The 22,206-nt window shown below is 42.6% G+C and overlaps 2 protein-coding genes across 2 annotated transcripts in view; both read left to right on the top strand.

The window, feature by feature from the left end:
* The first annotated feature begins 888 nt into the window (after nucleotides 1-888).
* On the top strand, nucleotides 889-3,568 carry LOC108571841. The gene is made up of 6 exons (XM_017933982.1): nucleotides 889-944; nucleotides 1,100-1,420; nucleotides 1,486-1,707; nucleotides 1,765-2,134; nucleotides 2,206-2,781; nucleotides 3,494-3,568. Exons 2-5 carry the CDS (start codon nucleotides 1,202-1,204, stop codon nucleotides 2,502-2,504), a joined length of 1,110 nt encoding a protein of 369 aa, XP_017789471.1. The 5' UTR covers nucleotides 889-944; nucleotides 1,100-1,201; the 3' UTR covers nucleotides 2,505-2,781; nucleotides 3,494-3,568.
* A 119-nt stretch (nucleotides 3,569-3,687) lies between these two features.
* The window catches only part of LOC108571840 (protein purity of essence), a 22,345-nt gene continuing 3,826 nt past the window's right edge, over nucleotides 3,688-22,206 (top strand). Inside the window, 43 exon segments of the mRNA XM_017933981.1 lie at nucleotides 3,688-3,809; nucleotides 3,935-4,032; nucleotides 4,102-4,562; nucleotides 4,631-5,158; nucleotides 5,233-5,396; nucleotides 5,474-5,708; nucleotides 5,823-5,940; nucleotides 6,113-6,288; nucleotides 6,382-6,550; nucleotides 6,668-6,897; nucleotides 6,978-7,101; nucleotides 7,238-7,464; nucleotides 7,915-8,124; nucleotides 8,210-8,424; nucleotides 8,529-8,727; nucleotides 8,769-8,995; nucleotides 9,093-9,399; nucleotides 9,483-9,640; nucleotides 9,932-10,165; nucleotides 10,256-10,467; nucleotides 10,572-10,749; nucleotides 10,847-11,110; nucleotides 11,184-11,375; nucleotides 11,478-12,235; nucleotides 12,330-12,532; nucleotides 12,648-12,807; nucleotides 12,908-14,298; nucleotides 14,396-14,553; nucleotides 14,636-14,782; nucleotides 14,856-14,888; nucleotides 15,056-15,257; nucleotides 15,340-15,529; nucleotides 15,611-16,003; nucleotides 16,072-16,685; nucleotides 16,896-17,012; nucleotides 17,231-17,443; nucleotides 18,002-18,184; nucleotides 18,279-18,453; nucleotides 18,580-18,730; nucleotides 18,823-19,201; nucleotides 19,302-19,610; nucleotides 19,735-19,967; nucleotides 20,087-22,206. The exon segment at nucleotides 20,087-22,206 is cut by the window's right edge and continues 23 nt beyond it. Of these exon segments, the coding sequence (XP_017789470.1) occupies nucleotides 3,688-3,809; nucleotides 3,935-4,032; nucleotides 4,102-4,562; nucleotides 4,631-5,158; nucleotides 5,233-5,396; nucleotides 5,474-5,708; nucleotides 5,823-5,940; nucleotides 6,113-6,288; nucleotides 6,382-6,550; nucleotides 6,668-6,897; nucleotides 6,978-7,101; nucleotides 7,238-7,464; nucleotides 7,915-8,124; nucleotides 8,210-8,424; nucleotides 8,529-8,727; nucleotides 8,769-8,995; nucleotides 9,093-9,399; nucleotides 9,483-9,640; nucleotides 9,932-10,165; nucleotides 10,256-10,467; nucleotides 10,572-10,749; nucleotides 10,847-11,110; nucleotides 11,184-11,375; nucleotides 11,478-12,235; nucleotides 12,330-12,532; nucleotides 12,648-12,807; nucleotides 12,908-14,298; nucleotides 14,396-14,553; nucleotides 14,636-14,782; nucleotides 14,856-14,888; nucleotides 15,056-15,257; nucleotides 15,340-15,529; nucleotides 15,611-16,003; nucleotides 16,072-16,685; nucleotides 16,896-17,012; nucleotides 17,231-17,443; nucleotides 18,002-18,184; nucleotides 18,279-18,453; nucleotides 18,580-18,730; nucleotides 18,823-19,201; nucleotides 19,302-19,610; nucleotides 19,735-19,967; nucleotides 20,087-22,206 (13,177 nt within the window).

Here is a 22,206-nt window from a genome sequence, read left to right on the forward strand (position 1 = left end):
TTACATACTAATATGGATTATTAGAATCACTATACAGATAATTTATATATTAAAATAAATACAACTCCGCTTTTTGGCGTACAATTGTTCAGCGAATCGTCGTGATAGGTAACCTGCTGGGAGTTACGCAGCAAGTAATACGATCGTACTTGAGACGTGACGGATAAAACGAAAGGGTTCGATCGAATAGATCGAAGGAGTTACCAGCGATTTAGTCCGTTTGAATTCTTTGAAAAAAGAGCTTTCGTTTCTCTTTTTCAAAAAAATAGGTAGATTGATTGGAATTTTCGGAAATAGCCAGTCCATTCAAGGACGCTGAAGTCAGTTTTTTTTTAAACATATCACCGACATTCCGACAAATTTTTATTTTCGGGTTAGTTTTTTTTTTTATTAACATATTTCCGACGTTCATATTCCCTAGGGTTTGCCTTTCCGACTTGGGTTAGTTCTTTTTTTAGAAAAATATTCCCTAGGGTTTGTCTTTCCGACTTGGGTTGGTTCTTTTTTTAGAAAAATATTCCCCAGTGTTTGTCTCTCCGAGTTGCGAATTAGTTTCTTTTACAAGCATATTTGCGAGGTCTTATCGACGAAGATTCGATCGACGTAAGATTCAATTATCGATTACTTTATCAACCGATTGTTTCCTATCAACCAAGATTTAACCCTTTTCCGCTTTATTTTTTTCGAAAAATATTCTCATATTGCCGACACGGTTATTTATCGGCGTTCTTATCTCCCGACTTTGGGAGAAAAAGCCCGAAGACCGTTACAAGTATTTCGGCCCGATTCCGAAGCATCGTTTAAAATAGAAAAGAAAGAAATTTGCCTACCATAGAATTGAACGTAGAATCACCGTTGCTCCGTTTGTTTTAACGTTTAGGCGGGAAAGTTACGGCACTGTGTAATTGACAACTTGTCCCAACATATTTATCCTTCGATCAAATGTGCGTTTATATTCTTTTTACAAATTATGTACAAATTACAGTTTAGGCTCTTGAGTTACAATAGGCGCGAGCAATACGTAAATAAGAAGTAATCGATGGTTACGGACCACCTCGAAGTTGGTTCGTCGATATAAAGGTGATACTAATTTTTGCAGGTTATACCGCAAGATGCGCATGGGTGAGTAACAGCGTCGACGCAGATATCGAGGTGATTGAAATTCGTCGTAGGACAGCAGTCGACGGTGAACTGTCTCGCGATGGAGTTGCGCGAAGTGAATCGTACTTTCGACGCTGCGGAAGAAACTACGGAACTTTTGCCGTCGTCCCATCGTGATGATAATATGGAAAGTTATTTCGTCGAATACGCTGTACAAAAGGAAATAATTAATCGCAATCGATGCCCTGCTAGTCGTCGATTACTTAGTCAAACGGCTCATTTGGCAGACTTTAATCTCGCCAATGGTAATCATCAAAAGGTGGTGTATCGCACACTTCTCTTCTCAGGTAGAACGATAGAAAGTGAACGAAAATCGTGTTTCAGGATACGTCCGTCGGAATTAGTATGATTCACACTTCGAATGCAAATTGGCCACCTTCTAGAAAGAGAGAAGAGGCGAAAGCGTTGGAAAATCTTCGAAAAAGAGTGGAACAATCGAAATTGTACAAAGCGAGTCGAATTTCGGATAGCTGCGGATCGACGTCTTTGGTTTTGAACAACGATCAAATTCGCCAGCTCGATAATCGACCGAAGCTGTTGAAAAAGGTTAGGTTAGCTTAGGTTAAGTTAGGCACATTTTTACTACCCTTCTTTCGTCCATAGATCCTGAGTAACAGGCCTATGAGTATCGCACACGACAGTAACGATTTGGAGACTGACTGGCGAGATAGCGAATTTATCACGGAATGTTTATGCTGGCACAATGTTTATCGACAAAGACACGACGCACCTCCCTTAACGATGTCGCCGCAGTTGTGCGAGTACGCGCAAACATGGGCCAATCACTTGGCGCATACGAATACATTTTACTATAGAAATGATCGAGAAGTGGGACAAAATCTTTACTGCCGACCTGGCGGTGCTGTGCCTACCGATGTCACCGGACAAGATGTTGCCTCCTATTGGTACTCCGCGGTGAAACAATACGATTTTTTGAAAGAACCAGATATTCTTCATGCCAACGTGAACGCAGGTATCGACGTCGTTACACGACGTACCTAAATATACCTACCCCGAGATTAATCGTCTCTTCCTTTACGCAAGGTCACTTTACGCAACTAATTTGGGCAAGTAGTCGTTACTTCGGAGTTGGAAAGGCTCGCAGTAGAAGCGGTAAAATCATCGTAGTAGCCAACTATCGACCCGTTGGTAATATATCCGGACAATTTCAAAATAACGTATTACCTCCTTTACCCGAAAATATCAATCTATCGTCCCCGCGGCAACCGTTCGCTAAAGTATTTCGCGTTGCATCCGATTCTCCACCGCCAACCTCGTCCTCCTCCTTTGTCCAACCACTTTCGACGGATAGCGATCGTTCTTCCGTCAGCTCCGCCCAATAATATAAACGACCGAATTGCCTCTTCTGCGTTTGCACGCGTCGATGGGACGCGCGTTGATTCGTCGTCGTTGTCCCGCCCTCTCTCGAATTGCGTAGAACAGGCATTGATAATCACATTGATGATTACGCTTCGTGGCAAATGTAAGCAGCGTGTAACGCTTAGTTTTTCCACTGCCTGGGCGAGCGAAAATCCAATGTGAACGAAATTGTTCTTGCTTAAACGTAGTGTGGAATAGAACGACTCGACGATTGTTGCACATAGCCAGGGAAGTAGTTAGGTAAATTAAAATTTGCGCTTTATAATTAGCATAGATTGTACATATTTGTTGTTGTTGTTGTTGTTGTTGTTATTGTTATCGAACCGTCACTTACGAAATGCCCGTTACTAAATAAATCGATCTAGTAAGAAGCACCTTAATTGTGGGAAATATTTTATTCGACGCTGTAAAGAAAACTCTTATTAAAAACGTACTGACAAATAGAAGAACGGTTTTTACAATTACCATCATCGTACGTGCCCGTTTATATTTCTGTTCGACGAGTTATTTCTGTTGTTATTTCTGCATGTATATTTATCGCATTCCGTTGTTGGTAAAACATTCGTCCGTCCAATGTCGAAGTTACAATTTTAGACTTGAAAGTAAGAAAAATACATGTAAACGCAATTTGCCCTCAAGTCTAGTACGCAATTTACTACGAACTGGATACACATCGCGCGAACGTAGAGACATGAAAACAGGTTGAATGTTTTCACCCAAAGAGACAAACCAGAGGAATTAAATCGGAATGAGAATAAAAATCTATAAGCGCTCGTTTTATATTTTTTTTCTTTCTTTCAGTTTTATTCGCTTTTCTCCACCTCCTTATCAGTCTTTTTTTTTCTTCGTCTTTCTTTTTTTTTTTTTTTTTTACTACGTGTGCACACACGGGCGTATGTGAAATGCGCATAGATTTTCACGTATATGCATACATGGTTTAAAAATTGCGCAGGCATAAGATATCGCGGAAATAAAGGTGGCGGCGCAGAGGAGAAGGAATAGCAGGAAGAGGAAGACGAGAAGTTTAGGAGAAACGAAGAGATACGTAAAAGAAACGCTTGTGTAAAGGCGTGTTTAAGTGAGTATCTTCGCGGAGAGGAAGAGAGAGAGAGAGAGAGGTTCGAACAAAGTCGAACAGTTTCGAAAATGGCGGCCAAAAGTGGTGGTAACGACGAATGGTCGTCGATAATGCAACCGATATTAGCAGTTTCGCACGGTTCGTTCGATAAAAATGAAATCTTTGAATTGGCAAAAAGTATCGTTAAAAGGTAAGAATTCTTATGTTCCGGAATACTAAGGTGATTGTAGTGTACGAAAATATCTTTCGATCGTACATTCGCAATGACACGATGACTGTGTTGCTTTCTTCGTTCATTTTTCTCGTACTTTTCAGCGAAAGTAAGTTTGTCTCTCGAGAAGAGCAATATGAAATGTTTTACGTATCTGTGGCAGCCCTAGCGGCAGATTATCTCAGCGATAGTGCCGATACATGTAAGTTCTGCATTTTTTATCAACCACACCGTAGGAAACGATCGACAAAATTCCTCCTTTACTTTTCAGTTTCCAAAAGTCAAATATCCATAGTTTGTCAAGCATGTAGAGTTTTGCTTCACCGTCTCGTAGACAAATTGTTCCAGCATCAGATTCAATTGGGAAATGGAACTGCTACTGTATTGAGTACGAAACAGTTGCTGCTTCCGATGCGTGCTCTTTGCATCGGACAATCTCTACTCTCGTCTACCGAAGAGGTGGCGTTGATCGCTATGATAAAAAATGCCAAGACACCACCTTATGTCAAGTCCCAGCCATCTCCGGGAATGGAGAAAGATATCACCTCTCAGTCGTCCAAAGATTCTGTACGAATTCGAGGTGATTTGTCTGGTAGCATTTTAGAACAATTGACCATGCCTCTGCAAGACTTTACGATGCCCGTGCCTCTTGTTGTCGTCGAAACTTCCAGCGAGAGTGTGACTAAAACCGCTAACGATAGTATGGTCAACGAATGTCATTCCGATGCTAAGGTACAAAATGCATATTTCGTATATCTAACGTGTTTGTTCTAAATGATTTACTTTTCACCATTTTGCAGACAACGTTTGTTCTGAATAATATAAATATTCTTCGAAGCATGGGAGTGGGTGACATGCTGTTGGATATATGTCTGAATCTTCCACATTTATCGTGTTACACCCGCAAATATCAAGCATATTTACATAAGAAGAGTTTCACCTTACCTGTCAATGCCTCCGACGCGCATGCTATACGTCATAATTTACACTGTGTATCGAACGACATTAATATCGTTTACAACGTAATGTCCTTGCCTTTGCTGGAACCTTTAACTCCGACCAAATTGGAGAAGCTATCGTTGTTGACAATGTCTTGTCTATATTGTTCGATCGTGTATGCGACTGCATCCAGCATCGTTGGAATAACGAATGCTGTCTCGCCGAAGTGTAGTACGAATACGAACGCTGCTGGCACGCAAACTGCTCAAGGTATCAAAAATACGGAAGAAGAGTACGACGCTTTGGCGATTACGGTGGTTGAGAAAAGTCTCGAAATATTTGGACTAGTCTCGAACGTGATTAAAAACAGTACGCGAGCAGGAGGTCATGTAAGGATGAATTTCAATTGCGAAGACACTGTTTCGGTTGTGCAGAAGTAACGTGTATCGATCGTTTGTAACAGATCCTACAAAATCATTTGTTGATCGGAGTATGGCTATTGCTGGCTGGTTTACAAGCTCAGCTTACGGTAAGCGGTTTAAGCGCGGCGGACAAAGGGAAAGAAGAGAAAGGAAAGTCACCGAGTAAAGCACGCGATGGAACGATTCGCGTCAACCTTATGAAAATGTAATACGTTACGTTCGATTCTCAAGGGGGTGGTGGTGGCGGCAACTGATAAATAATAAACTCTTGAATTATTTCAGTCAACAAGGTTTTGGAGTACTTTCCGTTGCCTTAGCCTCTCATGCGCTCACATTGATGAGCGCTCTCTTGGAAGACGTGTCGGTCGAAGCGACTGCCGATTTTTCGGTTCCACCCGAACCAGCTCCGTTGGATATACTTTCTACCGCTACTGCGCTTCAAAGGGCGGTCACTTTTCTACAAGCTGTGCCGCTTAATCACTTACTATTTTACTTAGCCACCATAAGTTACAGGAGGGTCGGTTGATAACAACGGTTGTGTTTACGCACTTCCTCGTTGCGCATTCTCTCTCTCTATATATATATATATATATGTATGTAACGTTTGCTCTTGTAAATTTATACCTTGCAGGCTTGTACCTTGAAGAGAATACAAAAGCATCCGTTTGAGGGCGACGCGTTAAGCCAATCCGACTCTACGACGTATTACGAAGATCTGTTAAGTTGTTCGGATAATTCGACCGACGAAGGTAAATAAGCATGTTATTGCGTAATACTAAATTGGAATTGTGGTTCTCGTACGCTGTTGCCGAAAAGGGGTACGTTTATGCCGTCGTCGCGTGCTTTTGACAATTTCGTGATCGATGTACGAAGGAAATAATTAATAGAATAAACAAACGCAGTTTCTCGCTGTGTATACGAAAAAAACTATTATGTCGATAGAGGAGGACAGCGAACCTATTTTGGGTTTATGGTTTGAAGAAACAATTGCTCCGTCCGATGCGTCATCCGCGAACGGTACGAAGGAATCCAACAACGAAACCAGTGCTGAACGAACTGTCGCTACCATCGTTCCTGACAATCGCGAACCTCACGGAGTAAGTTTTCACCTTTTGTTCTTTTCAGAGATATCCTTTCAATCGATAAAATTTCATTTTATTTCTTTTTTTTCTTTCTTTTTTTTGCCGCAGTACATATCACTGGCTACAAAAATTTTCCAATTTATGAATCAACATTTAATCGGTAGTAGAAGTTCGTACGTGCGTGAATATGTGGTGAACGGTTTAGTCGAACAACAGATGGTTATATTAGCGGCAATAATCAGAGATTTGGATCACGAAACTGCTAGGACAGAAACCGGTAAGTGATTCTAAATTTCTAATTTGTTGTGCAACAACGTGTAATGTCTTAATTTTAAAAGAAGAAGGTACACCCCGTTGATATCATCATTCGAGATCGTCGTACTTTCCATTTTAGGCACGATATCGGTGTTCTACGGTGCCACGTTGGGCACCATGTATTCTGAATTTTCTCAAGCTTTGAGCCGCTACACTCATAATTTACTTGCTCGAAATACGTTGAGTGAAAGTTTGCAAAACACGCTTCTTCAGCATTTAGGCGTAAATCCTTGGTCTGGGCTAGAAAGTACAACCCCGTGTACTTGGCCCCTTCAAGTCTATCCAAGAACCTTGAGTGTATTGGCACAGGTGCGCGCTCTTGTTGTATTTACGATATTTTGCGAAAATCTCTAACGATCTTATTATTTTGCTAATTTTATCGGCAATAGGTCCTGCTGTTAAAGCCTCAATCGGAAAAAGAAGCAGCTTGCATAAGTATATGGCATCGTTTGATTACAACTATGGTAGAGAATGTGTGTAATCCACCTGCTACATTCGAGGCAGAAAACGAAGGTAGGCGAACGGCGAATGCCCCCGTTGTTGTTACGTTTGTACGAAAATTAATTCGTTCTGTTTTATATACTTCCTAGTTTTTCTTTATCTCGCAATAGAGAATCTATACGCGTTATATTTATATCGATGTTTACAGATTTGAACGTGGAACATGCTCAATTGGTTCTGATTCTGTTCCACTCTCTTAATCTGATGCAAAAGAAATCGGTATTGCTTGTAACCGGTAGCGGTGCTGTGCGTTGTAGCGAAGCTGTCAAAACTCCGATGAAAGATTCTCAATTACTACATTTATCACGCTTACTATTATTACTCGAATATATGATGAAACATCTCTACGATGCACCTCCCGCGTTACTTGAACAAGTAAGTAAACATATTCTGTTGATTGATTCGTTCATTCTGCTTATTGTCGTTGCTACTCTACCTGTGAAAAAGCATTTGAACGTTCCCGTTCCCCGCGATGTTTTACCTTGTTCTTTTCCTCGCTTTCGTTTCACCCTTGACATATCTACGTTTCATCACATCGTCGTTTAATTACCCTGTGTTTCCTGTGTTCAACGGGGATTTAAAGAAACACGTTGCTCGTATTACGACGAATAACGTCGGTCTCTGTCAAATGCGAAACTAACTTTACGTTCGTTGTATATAAACGATACGTAACAAGATACCAGGGCCACCAAATCGAAAGATACATTTGAGCGGTAGTAAGAATCTTGTACATTTTCATTATGACATAAACGTAAGAATTTCATCACAGGCATGTTAATGGACCGACAATTGATTGTAATATGTAAATGATAATAACACACGTAGGTTCAGTGGAATCTATTTTCCGCCACGAGCCTGGTTTCTGACGCGAAAGATGGTAATAAACAGACAGCCCGTATTTTTACACCATGGACAGGAATTGAAGAGAATTATCGTAAAATTGGTAACCAGGATGAATTTTCGATGAAGCCTCGATTTTACAATCTTTCTACCACAGATTTCAACAATCAGGACACTCCGAAACTGGACGGATTGGTTCGTGAATCGTTAGAAAAAACAATAGTTTCCAGTCGCGAGAGTCACGGTGGTGTGTACCTAACCCCGTGTGTTTACTTTGCAGGCTTGTAATTTCATTTTGGGTGCACCGGATAAAATGAAATATCCGCTTCTTGTGGATGCGCTGATAGATATTCTGAACGTGTTGAATCAGGCAGATATGCAAAAGAAGATCAATACCACCGATAGTAAAGATAAAGGGTCGACAGCGACTGCGGTGGCGGCGCCCACTTTCATAGGATTGTGCGCGATTCGTTATTGTTTTTCCATATGTTGGCGGTAAGTGATGGATATTGCACGTGTATATCCGAATTAATGTACATCGAACAGGTGGACGATATGTTGAAACCTACTTGGAATTGCTTTTCCTGAATTGTTGACAGTTTATTGCTAATGTTACCACCGTCTACCCCATATATGGATAAATTAGCTCTTGGCGAGGAAATTCCTGCCGGGCCGATGTTACTTTATTCTTTAATTTGGGGACCCAGAGCTGCGTACAAAACTTTCACCAGTTGGATGAAGGTACCTTTTTATTTTGTCGATCGAATGAAATTAATCGAAAACTTTCGTGTTATTATTGCTCTCTCTCTTTTTTAAATTTTTTTTTTTTTTTTTTTTAGAAGACCGTATCGTCTACTGTAAATTCACTCAAGTACGACGTTACAGTTGCAAAAAATTGCATCACGGCTCTAAAACCCGAGATTAATTTTACCAATAAAATAGTACCGAAGAATTCGTTGCCGAAGCTCAGTTCGTTGTCTATTTTGGCGGCCGTTATCGGCAAGTTACAAATTCTTTTTTACGAAAATACATCGAAGAGTCAGAACGAGAGTATCGAGAGTTCTAAGTAAGTATAATTGTATTCTGTTGTTAATTCACTTTTATAAATCTTCTCGTTTTCATTGTTGCCGGGTTGCATACATATGCTTGTTACCGAATGCCTTGAACTGATATTTTTCTGAATCCGGAAATACAAACGCGAACAAAATGACGATCGGTATACTTCCACATGTACTTTCGTTGACCGAGTCGATTCTGTTGTCTTGTCGATCGAACATATTGCACGAAATGTTCGAGTCTTTGGAACAGGATGCGAAATATGGTCCACGAGATTATTCTATACTGGACGACATTATTGCAATGGCAGGCGCTAATTGGGCAACCGAAGCATCCCTGATCACTTTTTTACCAAATTCTGTAAAATCGGTCCTAGATAAATGGAAATTTATGAATGTCGTTCACATTCCTTGGGTACGTGTTCAAAATTAACGTTGCCTTAGCTTACTTGTCGTTGATGATGTTATTATTAATACTAATCGCCACGTTAATCGCAGAATACTTACGCGAATGATGTCATACCAGCAGAAAGTTACATTTTGGCCACTGTATGTCAGCATGTGAGTCCACTTTCCGAGTATCCAACATTTTCCGTTAATCCGTCGCTGAAGAAGTTGCTGCACAGTTTAGTTACCTTTATGGTAGAGTATGTCACGTAAGTCGAAAATGTTTTAACCTCAGCTACAAGAATATGTAACAAAAAGTACATGTTTCCATTTTTAAATTTTGACACGTAACCTTCGTAAAGCTTTTCAAGGTCATCGCAAGGTCAAATAAGCATCATACGCGCGTGCCTCTTGATGTCCTACAATTTTTGTCTCGAATGATTTTCTGTGTTGTTATCCGTATTGTTCAAGATATTATATATACACATAAACACACAAACACACACACTGTATATATAAATGTTTGCGTGTACGAATCTAACGGAAATTTTCGTCGATAGACCTACAACAGCACCGGAAAATACGGACGTGCGTACTCAAGCGCTGGATATCCTCGTTGCATTGTCCATGGATGCTCGTACGGATTATCTTCAGGATATGACTAACAAGGCTCTGATAAAACTGCTAGGTGATAACGACAGCGAAGCGAGACAGCTGCGAGAGCATCTTTTCGTATTGCATCGCACGTATAATTTGATAATCGAATATACAAATGATAATCAAGATCCTGTCAAGTACGTGTGTTCGCTAGTTTGTAGGAATAGCAATTTGCTAGTTAATCGTATGTCGTAATAATCATGCGCGGTTCGGCTTGATGATTTCAGTATTACCGTTGATGAGAAAATTTTGAAAAGATGCATCAAATATTGGGAGCAATTATTGGAAAAGCCAATTGGATGTAAGGCATTGGACCTGTTTTTTGCGCCAAATTCCAACCGTTCTCTCGTTTCTGTATTACTGTGCATAACCTCCTCGCAATCCTCGCAGCAATTTGGCACTCACGTTTTACGATTTTTCAACGTGCTATTTAAAACAGGTATCGGTTCTAAATCTGTTGAATTTTTCACTCTCTCCTTGAAGTTATTCTTGGTCAATTTTTTCGCGATTGCAAAGCGCATTCTTTACGTTTTTCGTCCTTAGCCGAAAAAGGAAGTGACGAGTCGCTGGAGCGTCTCTGTGGATCGGTATCGAATTTAGCTCATGTAGAGACGGAGAAACTGCAAATATGGTTAAAGCAGGTTCTCTTAGGAGCAACGAGTATTTCTCCGAGTGCATCGTCGACAAACGTACAAGCACCGACAATGCTAACACCAAACGCGTAAGTATATGTGTTGTAGTAGGAGGTTTGTGCCGAAAGATGAGAACTGTTTGAGAAAGAGGAACGTGGTTGATCAAAAATTCACGTGAAACGATAGATTGGTTGCCGTTTCTAATACAACAGAGGACATTCAAAAAGCAGACGAAGTCTGCAATGCACCGAACAATGAACAAGAACAGTGGTTAATTTTAATGCCAAACGACTCGGCTGGTAATAATCAATCGACGAGTATCACCGATGATCAACAGCAGCAGCAGCAACAGCAGCAGCAGCAACAGCAGCAGTCTCAGCAGCAACATTCTATGCATGAAAATAGTCGACTTCTGCGAGCACTTACGAATTATATAGTAAAGGAAAAGAGGTAAAGTCCTCGATACGACGTCCTTCCGTGACAACTTTTTCATCTGTTTTTTCCTCCTCTGTTTCCTCTGCAGCAGCGTCGACGAAGGTGTACCGGTAACGATTCTTCGAGCTCTCGTACCATTAGCTTATCACATTCTCTCTCCGGCAATCGAGGGCAGTGGATTCTCTGAATTAATGAACGTTATGTCTACGTTAGCAGACGCTGGTTCCGAAAAAGGGCACACTTTATTATTTAAAGCTGCTATCGAATGGATCGAGCTATGGTAAATATACGTGGTGTATTTCTCTGTAGTATGTACCAGTTTATGGGTAAATGAACTTGGTGATCTTACTCGATGATCGTTTTTTTCTTTTCCGTCACACAGTAAGGAACAATTGATGAATACGGATGTTGAGAGTTTGGATAAACCGTTACCGTTCGTTGAAGCCGGCTGTTGTATACTAAACTACATAGCGGATATAGTAAGCTCGGTTTGTCCTCAATCGATCCAATCGCAAGATCGAGCGACCAGTCCGCCGTGGGAAGGTGCTACTCCGGTTAACGACGTGAATGACAGCGATTGGGTAGACGAAATTCCACACGAAGACGAGGATAGCGCGGCTGAGGATTCAGACGAAGATAGTCTTTGCAACAAGCTTTGCACGTTCACGATCACGCTGAAAGAATTTATGAATCAACATTGGTATCACTGTCATACGTGTAACATGGTGAACGGAGTTGGTGTTTGCACAGTGTGTGCACGCGTTTGTCATCGCGGACATGATGTTACCTATGCGAAATATGGAAATTTCTTTTGCGATTGCGGTGCCAAGAACGATGGTTTTTGTCAAGCTTTAACCAAACGAAGCCCTCAAACGTCGGAGCATCAGAGTAATACCAGTGCCGTTGGTACTGGAAACACAGCCGCCGCGGTCACCGCAGCATCGGGCAGTGGTTCAACCGGTGCGAACGCCGGCACAAGTTACGGGAACAACGCACTCGGAACGTCTATTGACAATCGAGATCATCTTCTCCTTACAAGTAGTTTGCGTCGAAGAACTTCCAGTCCGTTATATTTCTCTGACAAGCAAGAAAGGCAGGGTCGCGATAAACAAAGACACGCGTATTTAGCGAAACAATTAGGTAATTGCTGCTGCCACGTTGTCGTTTTCCTCCTTCAGTTTAACAGCCTTGTTATATTTACTCTTAGCTCTGACTGATTTTTTGCGTTGTGTAGAAACGTCGAAAGATTGGATACAAGGTCACCTTTGGAAAAGCGGTTTAGTGTCGTCGTTGGTAGATTTGACTCGTGCATTGGTACCAGCCGTAGATGCATCTTGCAGAAAAAACTCTGCGGTTGGTTGTCACGCGCGTGCTCAAATGGCATTGAAACAATTACACACGGTGGACAAGAAATTCGAATATACCGATCAGCTAATGGTACGTACGTATGTATGTATGTATGCGTGCGTGCGTGCGTGCGTGCGTGCGTGCGTGTTTGCGTGCGAAATAGTGGAATTAAATTGAGAAATGAATAATTCCACGTTCGTTTCAGCTACCTACATTGGGATCACAAGAAGGAGCATTCGAAAACGTTCGAATGAATTATTCGGGCGATCAAGGGCAAACTATTAGACAGCTGCTATCGGCACACATGATTCGTCGTGTTGCGATGTGTTGTCTGTCGTCCCCCTATGGCAAAAGGCAACACCTGGGTGAGCGTGATTTTCTCGATTTTTCGCATCGATTGATAAACATAGATCGATGATAGATAAGCTCGGCAATAACACGACGCACGTTCTCGTTTGCACACAGCGGTCTCTCATGAGAAAGGAAAGATCACGGTGTTGCAGTTGAGCGCTTTGTTGAAGCAACCGGATTCGTCGAAAAGGAAATTAACGTTAACAAGACTTGCTTCTGCCCCGGTACCCTTCACCGTGTTATCAATAACTGGGAATCAGTGGAACGAAGATTTTTTAGCAGTCTGTGGCTTCAAAGATTGTCACGTATTAACCTTTAATACTTCTGGAATGGTGTCCGATCATTTGGTGCTGCATCCACAATTGGAAACAGGGAATTTCATTATAAAAGCAATTTGGTTACCTGGATCTCAAACCCAACTGGCATTGGTTACTGCGGACTTTGTAAAAATCTACGACCTTGGTAAAGATCATCTTTGCCCTCAATATTTTTTCCTGATACCCACTGGAAAGATAAGAGATTGTACGTTTATGTACGATTCTGAAGAGGGTATTTTTTATCTGTTGATAATGTCTTCGGCTGGTTATATTTACGGGCAAGCGATGGACGAGGAGACTTCAGCGAAATACGGACCTTTCTATGTAACGAACGTTTTGGATGTGTCTCATCGAGAAATAGAGGACAACGGTCAAATTGGCGGTGGAGGCGTGTCGATCTATTATTCGCATGCTTTGCAATTACTCTTCTTCAGCTATGCATGCGGGAAAAGTTTCATGTCGCCTCTGAAAGAAATGGACACCACTGACGTAACGCTCGTGTTTCAAATCAATTTATCCGGTAACAAGGTTACCTCGAATGGAAACAAATCGAACAACAATCAGCCGCAACCGTTGTGTCAGTGGAGCGAAGTGCCTAATCATCCTGGATTGATCTGTTCGGTTCTACAGACGAGTAATAATCCGGTGATATTGATGATTAAGCCTGACACCATCGTGATTCAAGAAATCAAAGCTATACCTGCCAAGGCAAAAATAATGGACATGGTTGCCATAAGGCATCCAAGTTCGAATGCTGAGCATCGTACAACTTTAATTTTATTATGCGAGGATGGAAGTCTGCGAATTTATATGGCTGGAATGGAACAAACCGGATATTGGATGTCGCCTACCGTTCAGCCAGTAGGCACGATAACCACGGTGAAACCGGCGCGAAAAAAGAAAACGACGAAAACGGGAAAGCCATCGGGATCCGTTACTTTCCCCGTTGATTTTTTCGAACACTGTCAAGTGATGAACGAAGTGGAATTTGGCGGTAACGATTTGTTACAAATCTACAACGTGGCGCAAATCAAACATAGGCTGAACACTACCGGAATGTACGTTGTTTCCACGAAAGCAATGGGATTCAACGTTGAAGTTAGCAACAACGACGCTGTTTTGGTTATGACGGGAATACGAGTATCGCTCGGAAATCAGGACATTCAACGGGCTCCGGTTTATATTGAGGTATCGAAATGGCGTGATGCAGTCGAATCATCGTCAACTTGTAAAATATTCAATTTCTATTTCATTCGCCTGATCTATTCTGCGCTGACTCTCGTAGGTATTCGGTAGAAGTATTCGTACGACCCTGAGTAGAAGCCGTTGGTTCGACATACCCTTGACTCGAGAGGAAAGCCTTCAGGCTGATAAAAAGTTAACCATCACCTTTGGACCGTCCCAAGATCCCGAAGGTGTCATCATGGTGGATTGTATCAAGATGTACGTACATAAATTTCTCTGACTCGCTCGCTCTCGTTGTTTCGTTCGCTCGCACACTACTTCCTATCGTTCTCGCATTTAGATATGGTAAGACGAAGGATGCTTTTGGTTGGCCCGAAGAAATAGAAGACGTCCCGACCAGTCAATCAACATCTGCACCGGTAACCACGATACACAGCGAGACGGATAGTGCTCTTTCTGCGCCTGCTTCTTTGTCCTCTGTTGATAGGTACGCGAATGATAATGATTTACATATGTACAAATTTTATATATATATATATATATATATCATAATGCTTTAGCACGACGAAGGACAATTCCCTTGATATCGAAAGGTAAGAATCAGTTGAAGCATAATTAAAACGTTACAAATATAGAGCAACCAAAAAAAGAACACAATACATACAGTATACATGTACATATTATACACGTATGCATAGTATTTGTGTACACATCTCTTCGTAAGAACATCGACGCTACTTGAGGCACTGTCTTTTCGTAGAATGATCGCAGGTATGCTGGAAGTTTTGGAATTGTCGTTCAATGTTCCTTCGAACGACGAAAACAAGGTGTCGTTGAAAGCAACAGCGGTTGACGTAGCGTCGCAATTACTCATATTACCGACCCCGCTACCTGTACAAATGCACACAACTGCGCTTCTAGCCGCTTTGCATCCATCCAAACAGGCGTATCATCTTCACAAGGTGAATAAAAGGGAAAAAAACGAAGGGAATATAGGAGTCGAGTTAAAAGAGAGGATTTGATAATATTTCGATCGTTTTCTAGGATCATGTGCTGCTATCGCACGTACTCGATTCGTTAAAATCAATGAGAGAACTGAACGACGCGCGGGACATAGACGCGGAGAATTTTTATAGACTTGTGCTAATCGTTCGTAGTATTTCAGTATCGCGACCGCAAAATCTGGCCAAATTCACTGAACAATACACGAACAAACCGATAGATGAAACCAACGGTAAGAGATGGTCGATTATTGTTATTTTGTTCTCTGTTATGATTTTCTTTGATTTTGCTGATTCGTTGCGTGTAATTCTAGTACCAATTTTCGAGAAAGATAGAGAAAGTGGTGGTAACCAAGCTTATAAAAACGTGGATGGGAATGAACAACATCTGGTGGTACAACTTATGGAAATATTATGGTCGTTGCACATGGCTTACCCGAAGAACATGGCCCTTGCACCGGTCGTAGTTCCAGGATTAACTCACGCCGAAGGAACGATTCATGCAATTGTCGAAATAATTCACGCGTTTACAACGTGTGACGTTGAAAAGAACGTTCCCCTAGCAGCAAAACTGTACCTGCAGCTATTACTGTCGTCCGATACAACGATCAGTTTCACCGCGAAACAGGCGATAATTCGCGTGCTTCGACCCAAGTACAAAAGAAGAAGGGTTTATATACCGAGTCCTCCTAATTGTAGTACACCAGGTAAGAGGTGTTATTCGATTTAGAGGTGTGTTGCGGGGATTAAAAATGTCATCGATATGCGTGTACAGGAACGGTGGCTGTGGGTACGGAGGAAAAGGCAACGTCGTCCGTGATGCAATCCCATCGAGAAGTGACCAGAACCACCGCCGCAACAACAACAACGTCATCATCGACCCTTGATGGAGAAACGGAACAACAGTTGGATGTTGAGGCAATAGGTGGTGGAGGTTCGTCGGTGATTGATCCACTGGCGGTGATGTTAACGGCGGATAATAACCAAGCTGCGAGTAGTTCGACGAGTGGCGCAACGTCATCCAGTAATGCGAGTAGAAATTCTGCTGGTGGAAGTAGCGGTGGCGCTGCTAGCAGTAGCGGACAGACAACGAGAGGAGGAGGAGCGGTGAATTCGTTGGAGACGTTACTCGGTTCCGGAAGTTTTTCACAGATACTAGACGTACCGCCGGATACCGATGACGAAACAATGATGGAACTGGCTATAGCACTTAGTTTGGAAGATCACGAGGGAACGAATACCGATTTGGAAGTATTGCGACAAGGATTCGAACGAACTCTTTCAAATTTGCAAGGACTGGAGAACCTTCAAAATTTGAGTGGTCCGGCGTTACAGACTTTACAAGCATTAGGAGCGCAAGGATTAGCTCAAGTACAAAGTACAAGTCAGGCAAGTTTTCTTTCTTTTATTCTCTCCTTCCTTCCTTCCTTCGTCCCTCTTTTCCTTTCCTTCTTTTCTCTAATTCGCTCAATGGCAAATAAAAGATGGCTAAGTTATTGAAAAAGAAAAGAGAATTGTAGGAGAAAAGTGTGAGAGTTTGTTTGATGAAACGATGTACTTAACTCTCTGACATTTTTCCGTGAACTTTTATCTTGTCAGGGCCAAGAGGGTGGAGGCCATTATTCGGACACGACTGCCTCTGCGGGAGGCTCGGACGACGAGGGATCAACCGCCGCTACCGACGGCAGTACGTTACGTACATCACCGGCGGAACAAGTGAGTTATTCTTTTGAGTTTTCTGAAAGTCGCGTGGAGGCGGTTTGTCATCTACTTTCAGTACTCTCTGCTCTTGTTGCTGTTTACTCGTAACTCGAGTGATTGAAAGAAGAAGAGAAACAGCGAGAGAGGGCGGAGGGAGGGAAATTATCGAAAGTTGTATCGTATAGTAGTAGAGAGGGAGATGGTAGTAACGTTTGGGATATATTTTATGTTAGGGTGGTAGTGGTGGTAGCAAGGGTAGCGAGAGCGGTGGAAGCGAGAGCGGAGGAAGTGCTGTAGACAGCATGACGGGGGAGCATAATGTATCGGGAAGGAGCTCCGCGTATGGAGACAATGGTCCCGATTCTATACCTCCGATTGGAGGAATTGGAGTCAACCAAGCATCACGTTCCGAAACTAATTCCGTGGGTCTTCCCGCGTCTTTCACCGTAAGTGCTTCCGTCATTGCCGTCGTCGTTGCCGTTACTCTGTTTGTTCTTCATCGTTATTTTGTTCATCCGATACCACCACACTTTGCAAATGACAAACACTCGTTTGTGGTCTTTTTCAATTGCGCTCTTGTATTTCGTTTGTTAGTTAGTTCGTTCGTTCTCTCGCTCGCTCGCTCGCTCGTCTGTTCATACAATATACTAGTATCTTTTTTTTCTTTTTTCCCTTTTTTTTTTGTTTGTTCTTTTTTTCTTTTTTCACGACGGTAGACTCTCGATAGACTCGAATAATGACTGATACGCCTTCGTGTTCGCGCATCGCGTCTCGATACACCCTTTACAAGTTGTGCTTTTTCATGTACCACTAGAGTATTGAACGTGTGGAGAGAGTATGTTGAGAACGAAAGTCTACCGTAGATAATTCGCAATACTACTTCCTCTTTTCTTCTTCTTTCCTCTCATCGTATCTGTGCTGCTCTTTACTGCTCTGACACAAACGATCGAAGGAAAGACGATAATAGACCGAAAGATGTGACGGTAAAACAATTTGTTCGTTAGGTTGCCGAACAAGAAGAAGAGGGCACGGAACAGGAGCACATCACCGTGCAGGAAAATGACAACGCAAGCTGCGAGACCACTGCGAAACTTCATACCGTTCGATTATTGTTGCTCGATAAGTTGATGCAGTTTGTGCCGAGTTTAACGAACGTATCTGGTGTCTTGACCGTCCCGTTTATGCAGGTCTGTTTGCTACTTTTCCCTTCTCCTGCTGATGTTGATTCATTTGTAATATTTCATTTCTTCGGACCTAACGAAACATTTATCCATACTTCAGGTTTTATTAATGTTAACGGCCGATTTAGACGGACAGGAGGAAAAAGACAGAGCTTGCGTGGAACGACTACTTGGAATATTGGTAAAGGAATTAGAAATGGATAAGCCGGATACAAATAACATATGTCAGCGTAGTAACAAACGAGAAGTTCACTTGGTTATCATGCGGTTGCTAAGTGAGTGTAAAAAAAGAAGCGTATAGTGAGAAACTCTCTCGTTACGACAATGTGTTTCACATTGATATTACTTTTTCTTCTTCCCGTTGAACTTTTCCAGTTGAAATTTGTCCCTTGTATTCACAGGCGTTTTGATGTCTCGCTCGAAACATATCGCTAAAACACAAGCGGAAAATTCAAATTTTGTCTCTCAAATGGCAGCAGCGACACTGAACAAAGCTGGAGTAATCGACTATTGTTTGACGTTGTTAAAAGCATTGCTAGAGTATTGGAAACCGTAAGTTTCAAGTCACTTCTTTCTCTCTTGCTTTTTTCCTTGTCGTTTCTTTTAACATTGTGTGTGTGTGTGTGTGTATGCGCGTGTTACAGAACGTCAGCCGAAGAAACTGGTACTATCCTTGGTGGTCAGTTACTGAAAGAACATTTGACGACTTCTTTACCGGACATGTCACCGTTCTTTTTGCGACAGCATGTCAAGGGACATGCCAGTGACATATTCGAGCCTTATCCGCAATTACTAACGGAGATGGTACTACGATTACCGTATCAAGTGCACAAATATGCTGAAAATAATTCGGTGCAGTCAGCTTTCGAACAACCCTGGTACTTTTATCTTTGCGAGTACATGATGTCATATCAAACACCACTTGTTAGACGACAAGTACGAAAATTGCTCCTATTCATATGCGGTAATAAAGAGAAGTACAGACAATTACGTGACTTATACGCTCTGATATCTCATGTTCAGGCAAGTATATTTTCTTCTCTTTCCTCTCTTCTCGTATTGTGAAACGGGATCGTTTCACAGTTTTTGCATCTTACCAGCTCGTCGTTCTTTTCTCTTGTAGTCGGTGCAAGAATGCTGCACCGCTGGTGGATTCGAGCCGCTTCAAACACGACCACATTCGATCAATCTGCCGTACGATTCCTTAGTGGAATTGATCGAACATTTGAAATGCTGCGTCGAAATAGCTATCAGTCGGACGGGAAATTGGCAGCGATTCTGTTTGAAAAAGGACACGGTGCTCTCTTACCTTTTCACCATAGCTACGCTTTTGGACGAAGGCGTTAGCCCTACGGTGTTGCAACTTTTGCAATGCGCTATATGTTCAAGCAACAAGTCGAAGGAGGCAAAGGATATAACTAAAGCAACGAAGGTAAGGGAGTAGCGTGTTTGGATTGTTCCTTCTTCGACTTTCTTCGTTTCAGCCCTCGTAGCCGAGAGAAAATGGCCGATTATTTTGTTCTTTTTTTTCTTCTTTTCCTTTGTTACGTTTTTAGGAAGGAAAATCAGGAACCGTAGTAGCAACAAAAGAGAGACGTGAACGTGAAAAGTCCGAAGACTCCGATACGGAAGCTAAATTCGAGGAAGCACAATGCTTGGCTTTAGTTGAACAAATTCAGAAGCAAGTGTCACCGAGTCTCTTGACGAAATTTATTCAGACTTTCTTACTCGAGACGAACAACACAAATGTCCGTTGGCAGGCACATTCCTTGATACTGGCTATTTACAAGTGAGTGAACATACATATAATTACGCATAGGTATAACTTGTTCTGTCGTTCTTCTCCATTTGTTCAATGTACGCGCTGCCTCGTGTGGTAATAACGACAGCGTGTTGTTTATTTTGCAGAAATTGCGGACCAGCCGATCAAGAAGTTTTGCTAGACTTGTTGTGGCGATTGTGGCCTTTATTGCCCGCTTATGGTCGAAAAGCGGCGCAATTCGTCGATTTACTCGGATATTTTTCTCTGAAAACTCCACACACGAGCAAAAAGATGCACGGTTACATGGAACAGGCGGTCGCAGTTTTACGCGCGCAGAATCAGTTACTCGCACGTCACCCGAACGCGAATCTGTACGCCAATCTGGCGCAGTTCGTCGAATTGGATGGATACTATCTGGAAAGCGAGCCTTGCTTGGTATGCAATAATCCCGAGGTGGCAATGTCGACGATCAAACTTTCCTCGATTAAAGTCGATTCGAAGTTTACGACGACTACACAATTCGTTAAATTAATCGGTAGTCATACGATCAGTCGAATCACTCTTCGCATAGGTGATCTGAAGAGAACAAAGATGGTACGTACGATCAACATATACTATAACAATCGATCAGTTCAGGCGGTGGTTGAGTTGAAAAATAAACCCGCCATGTGGCATAAGGCTAAAAAGATCACACTCGCTCAAGGACAAACGGAGATCAAGATGGAATTTCCGTTGCCGATCGTTGCCTGTAATCTGATGATCGAGTACGCGGACTTTTACGAGGATATTCAGGCATCTTCCGAGACCTTGCAATGCCCACGATGTTCGGCGAATGTGCCGGCGAATCCAGGCGTTTGCGCGAATTGCGGAGAGAACGTGTTTCAATGTCACAAGTGTCGAGCGATCAATTATGACGAGAAAGATCCGTTTCTATGTCATGCCTGCGGCTTCTGCAAGTATGCCAAATTTGACTACACGCTTACCGGAAGGCCTTGTTGCGCGGTCGATCCTATCGAAAGCGACGACGATCGCAAGAAAACGGTCGCAACTATCAATACGTTGCTTGAGAAGGCTGACAGAGTGTACAAAACGTTGATTTCGAATAAACCAGCGTTAGAGATGTTACTAATTAAAATATCGGAGCACCGATTGGATCGCGGTTTAGTCGAGGATAGTGCGGCGACGACAATCCAGGTTTCCAGTGGAGCTAGCACTCAGGTGAACAGAGCTATACAATTGCTCGCGCAGAGATACTGCAGCGAATGTAAAACTTCGTTCGAAGAACTGAGTAAAATTATACAAAAAGTATTGGCTTGTCGTCGAGAACTGGTGGCGTACGATCGTCAACAACGGGGTCAAATAATCGCTGGTAGTTCGTCGAACAATGATGCTTCTCCTGCTGCTACCGCTACCATCACCGCGGCCGCTGCTGTTGCTAGCAAAGAAGAATCTTTGGTGGCAATGACTAGCGGTCCACAGTCAGCAATAACGACGACTACGACTGTGACGACGACGACGACGACAACGACAAAGACAAAGACAACGACGATGTCGATGACAGCGCCGCCGCCAGAACAAGAAGAAGCCGTGGTCGCGGCCGTGAATCCGCAAACGGTAGGTCGTTGTTATGGATGCGCAACCGCGGCTACGGAGCATTGTTTGACCCTGTTGCGCGCCCTTGCTACTAATCAAGTTGCCAAAGAGGTGCTTTGCAAGCAAGGATTGATCCAGGAACTGGTCGAGCACAATTTACGCAAAGGTACCGTGCAAATGCAGGAAGAGGTGCGCCAGTTGCTGTGCCTCGTTACCAGAGATAACGCGCAGTCTACCAAAGAATTGTGCTCGTTGTTGACCGGTCGTATCACTTTGACGCTTCGCGGTCGCGTCGCCACATCGGACTTGTCGGTGGCTGTTCGTCACGAAATGGCATTGCTGGCAGCTTTGATTCAAAAGGAAGATACTTGTTGGGAGCAAAAGCTACGATGTGTGATGCAGTTGTTCTTGATGGCTTGTAAGGAATCGAAGAGTCCGGTTGTGATGGAAAGTATCATTTTACCCTGCTTGAAGATATTGCAAGGTTTGGTGAAGCCGGAACAGCAGCAGCCAGTCTCGAAGAAGACTAAAGAGAAAACGATCGAGTCGTTGGCAAGTGTTCAACCGGCTGAAGGTATCATCACGATTGATGTGAGCAAGTGGTTGAACGGCGACCCGAAACATTCGTACTCGGAATGGATTCGGCGTATGCCTGGGAAAAAGACGTTGGAAT

The sequence above is a fragment of the Habropoda laboriosa genome, unplaced genomic scaffold, assembly GCF_001263275.1.
Source record: "Habropoda laboriosa isolate 0110345459 unplaced genomic scaffold, ASM126327v1 scaffold99, whole genome shotgun sequence".
NCBI lineage: Eukaryota > Metazoa > Arthropoda > Insecta > Hymenoptera > Apidae > Habropoda > Habropoda laboriosa.

What these genes read in the sequence shown, in the direction of transcription:
- LOC108571841 (XM_017933982.1), top strand. Translation starts at nt 1,202, where the DNA reads ATGGAGTTGCGCGAAGTGAATCGTACTTTCGACGCTGCGGAAGAAACT. An exon ending in CCAATGGTAATCATCAAAAG is followed by an intron (nt 1,421 to 1,485) that starts GTGGTGTATCGC and finishes ATCGTGTTTCAG; the next exon opens with GATACGTCCGTCGGAATTAG. An exon ending in TCATGCCAACGTGAACGCAG is followed by an intron (nt 2,135 to 2,205) that starts GTATCGACGTCG and finishes CCTTTACGCAAG; the next exon opens with GTCACTTTACGCAACTAATT.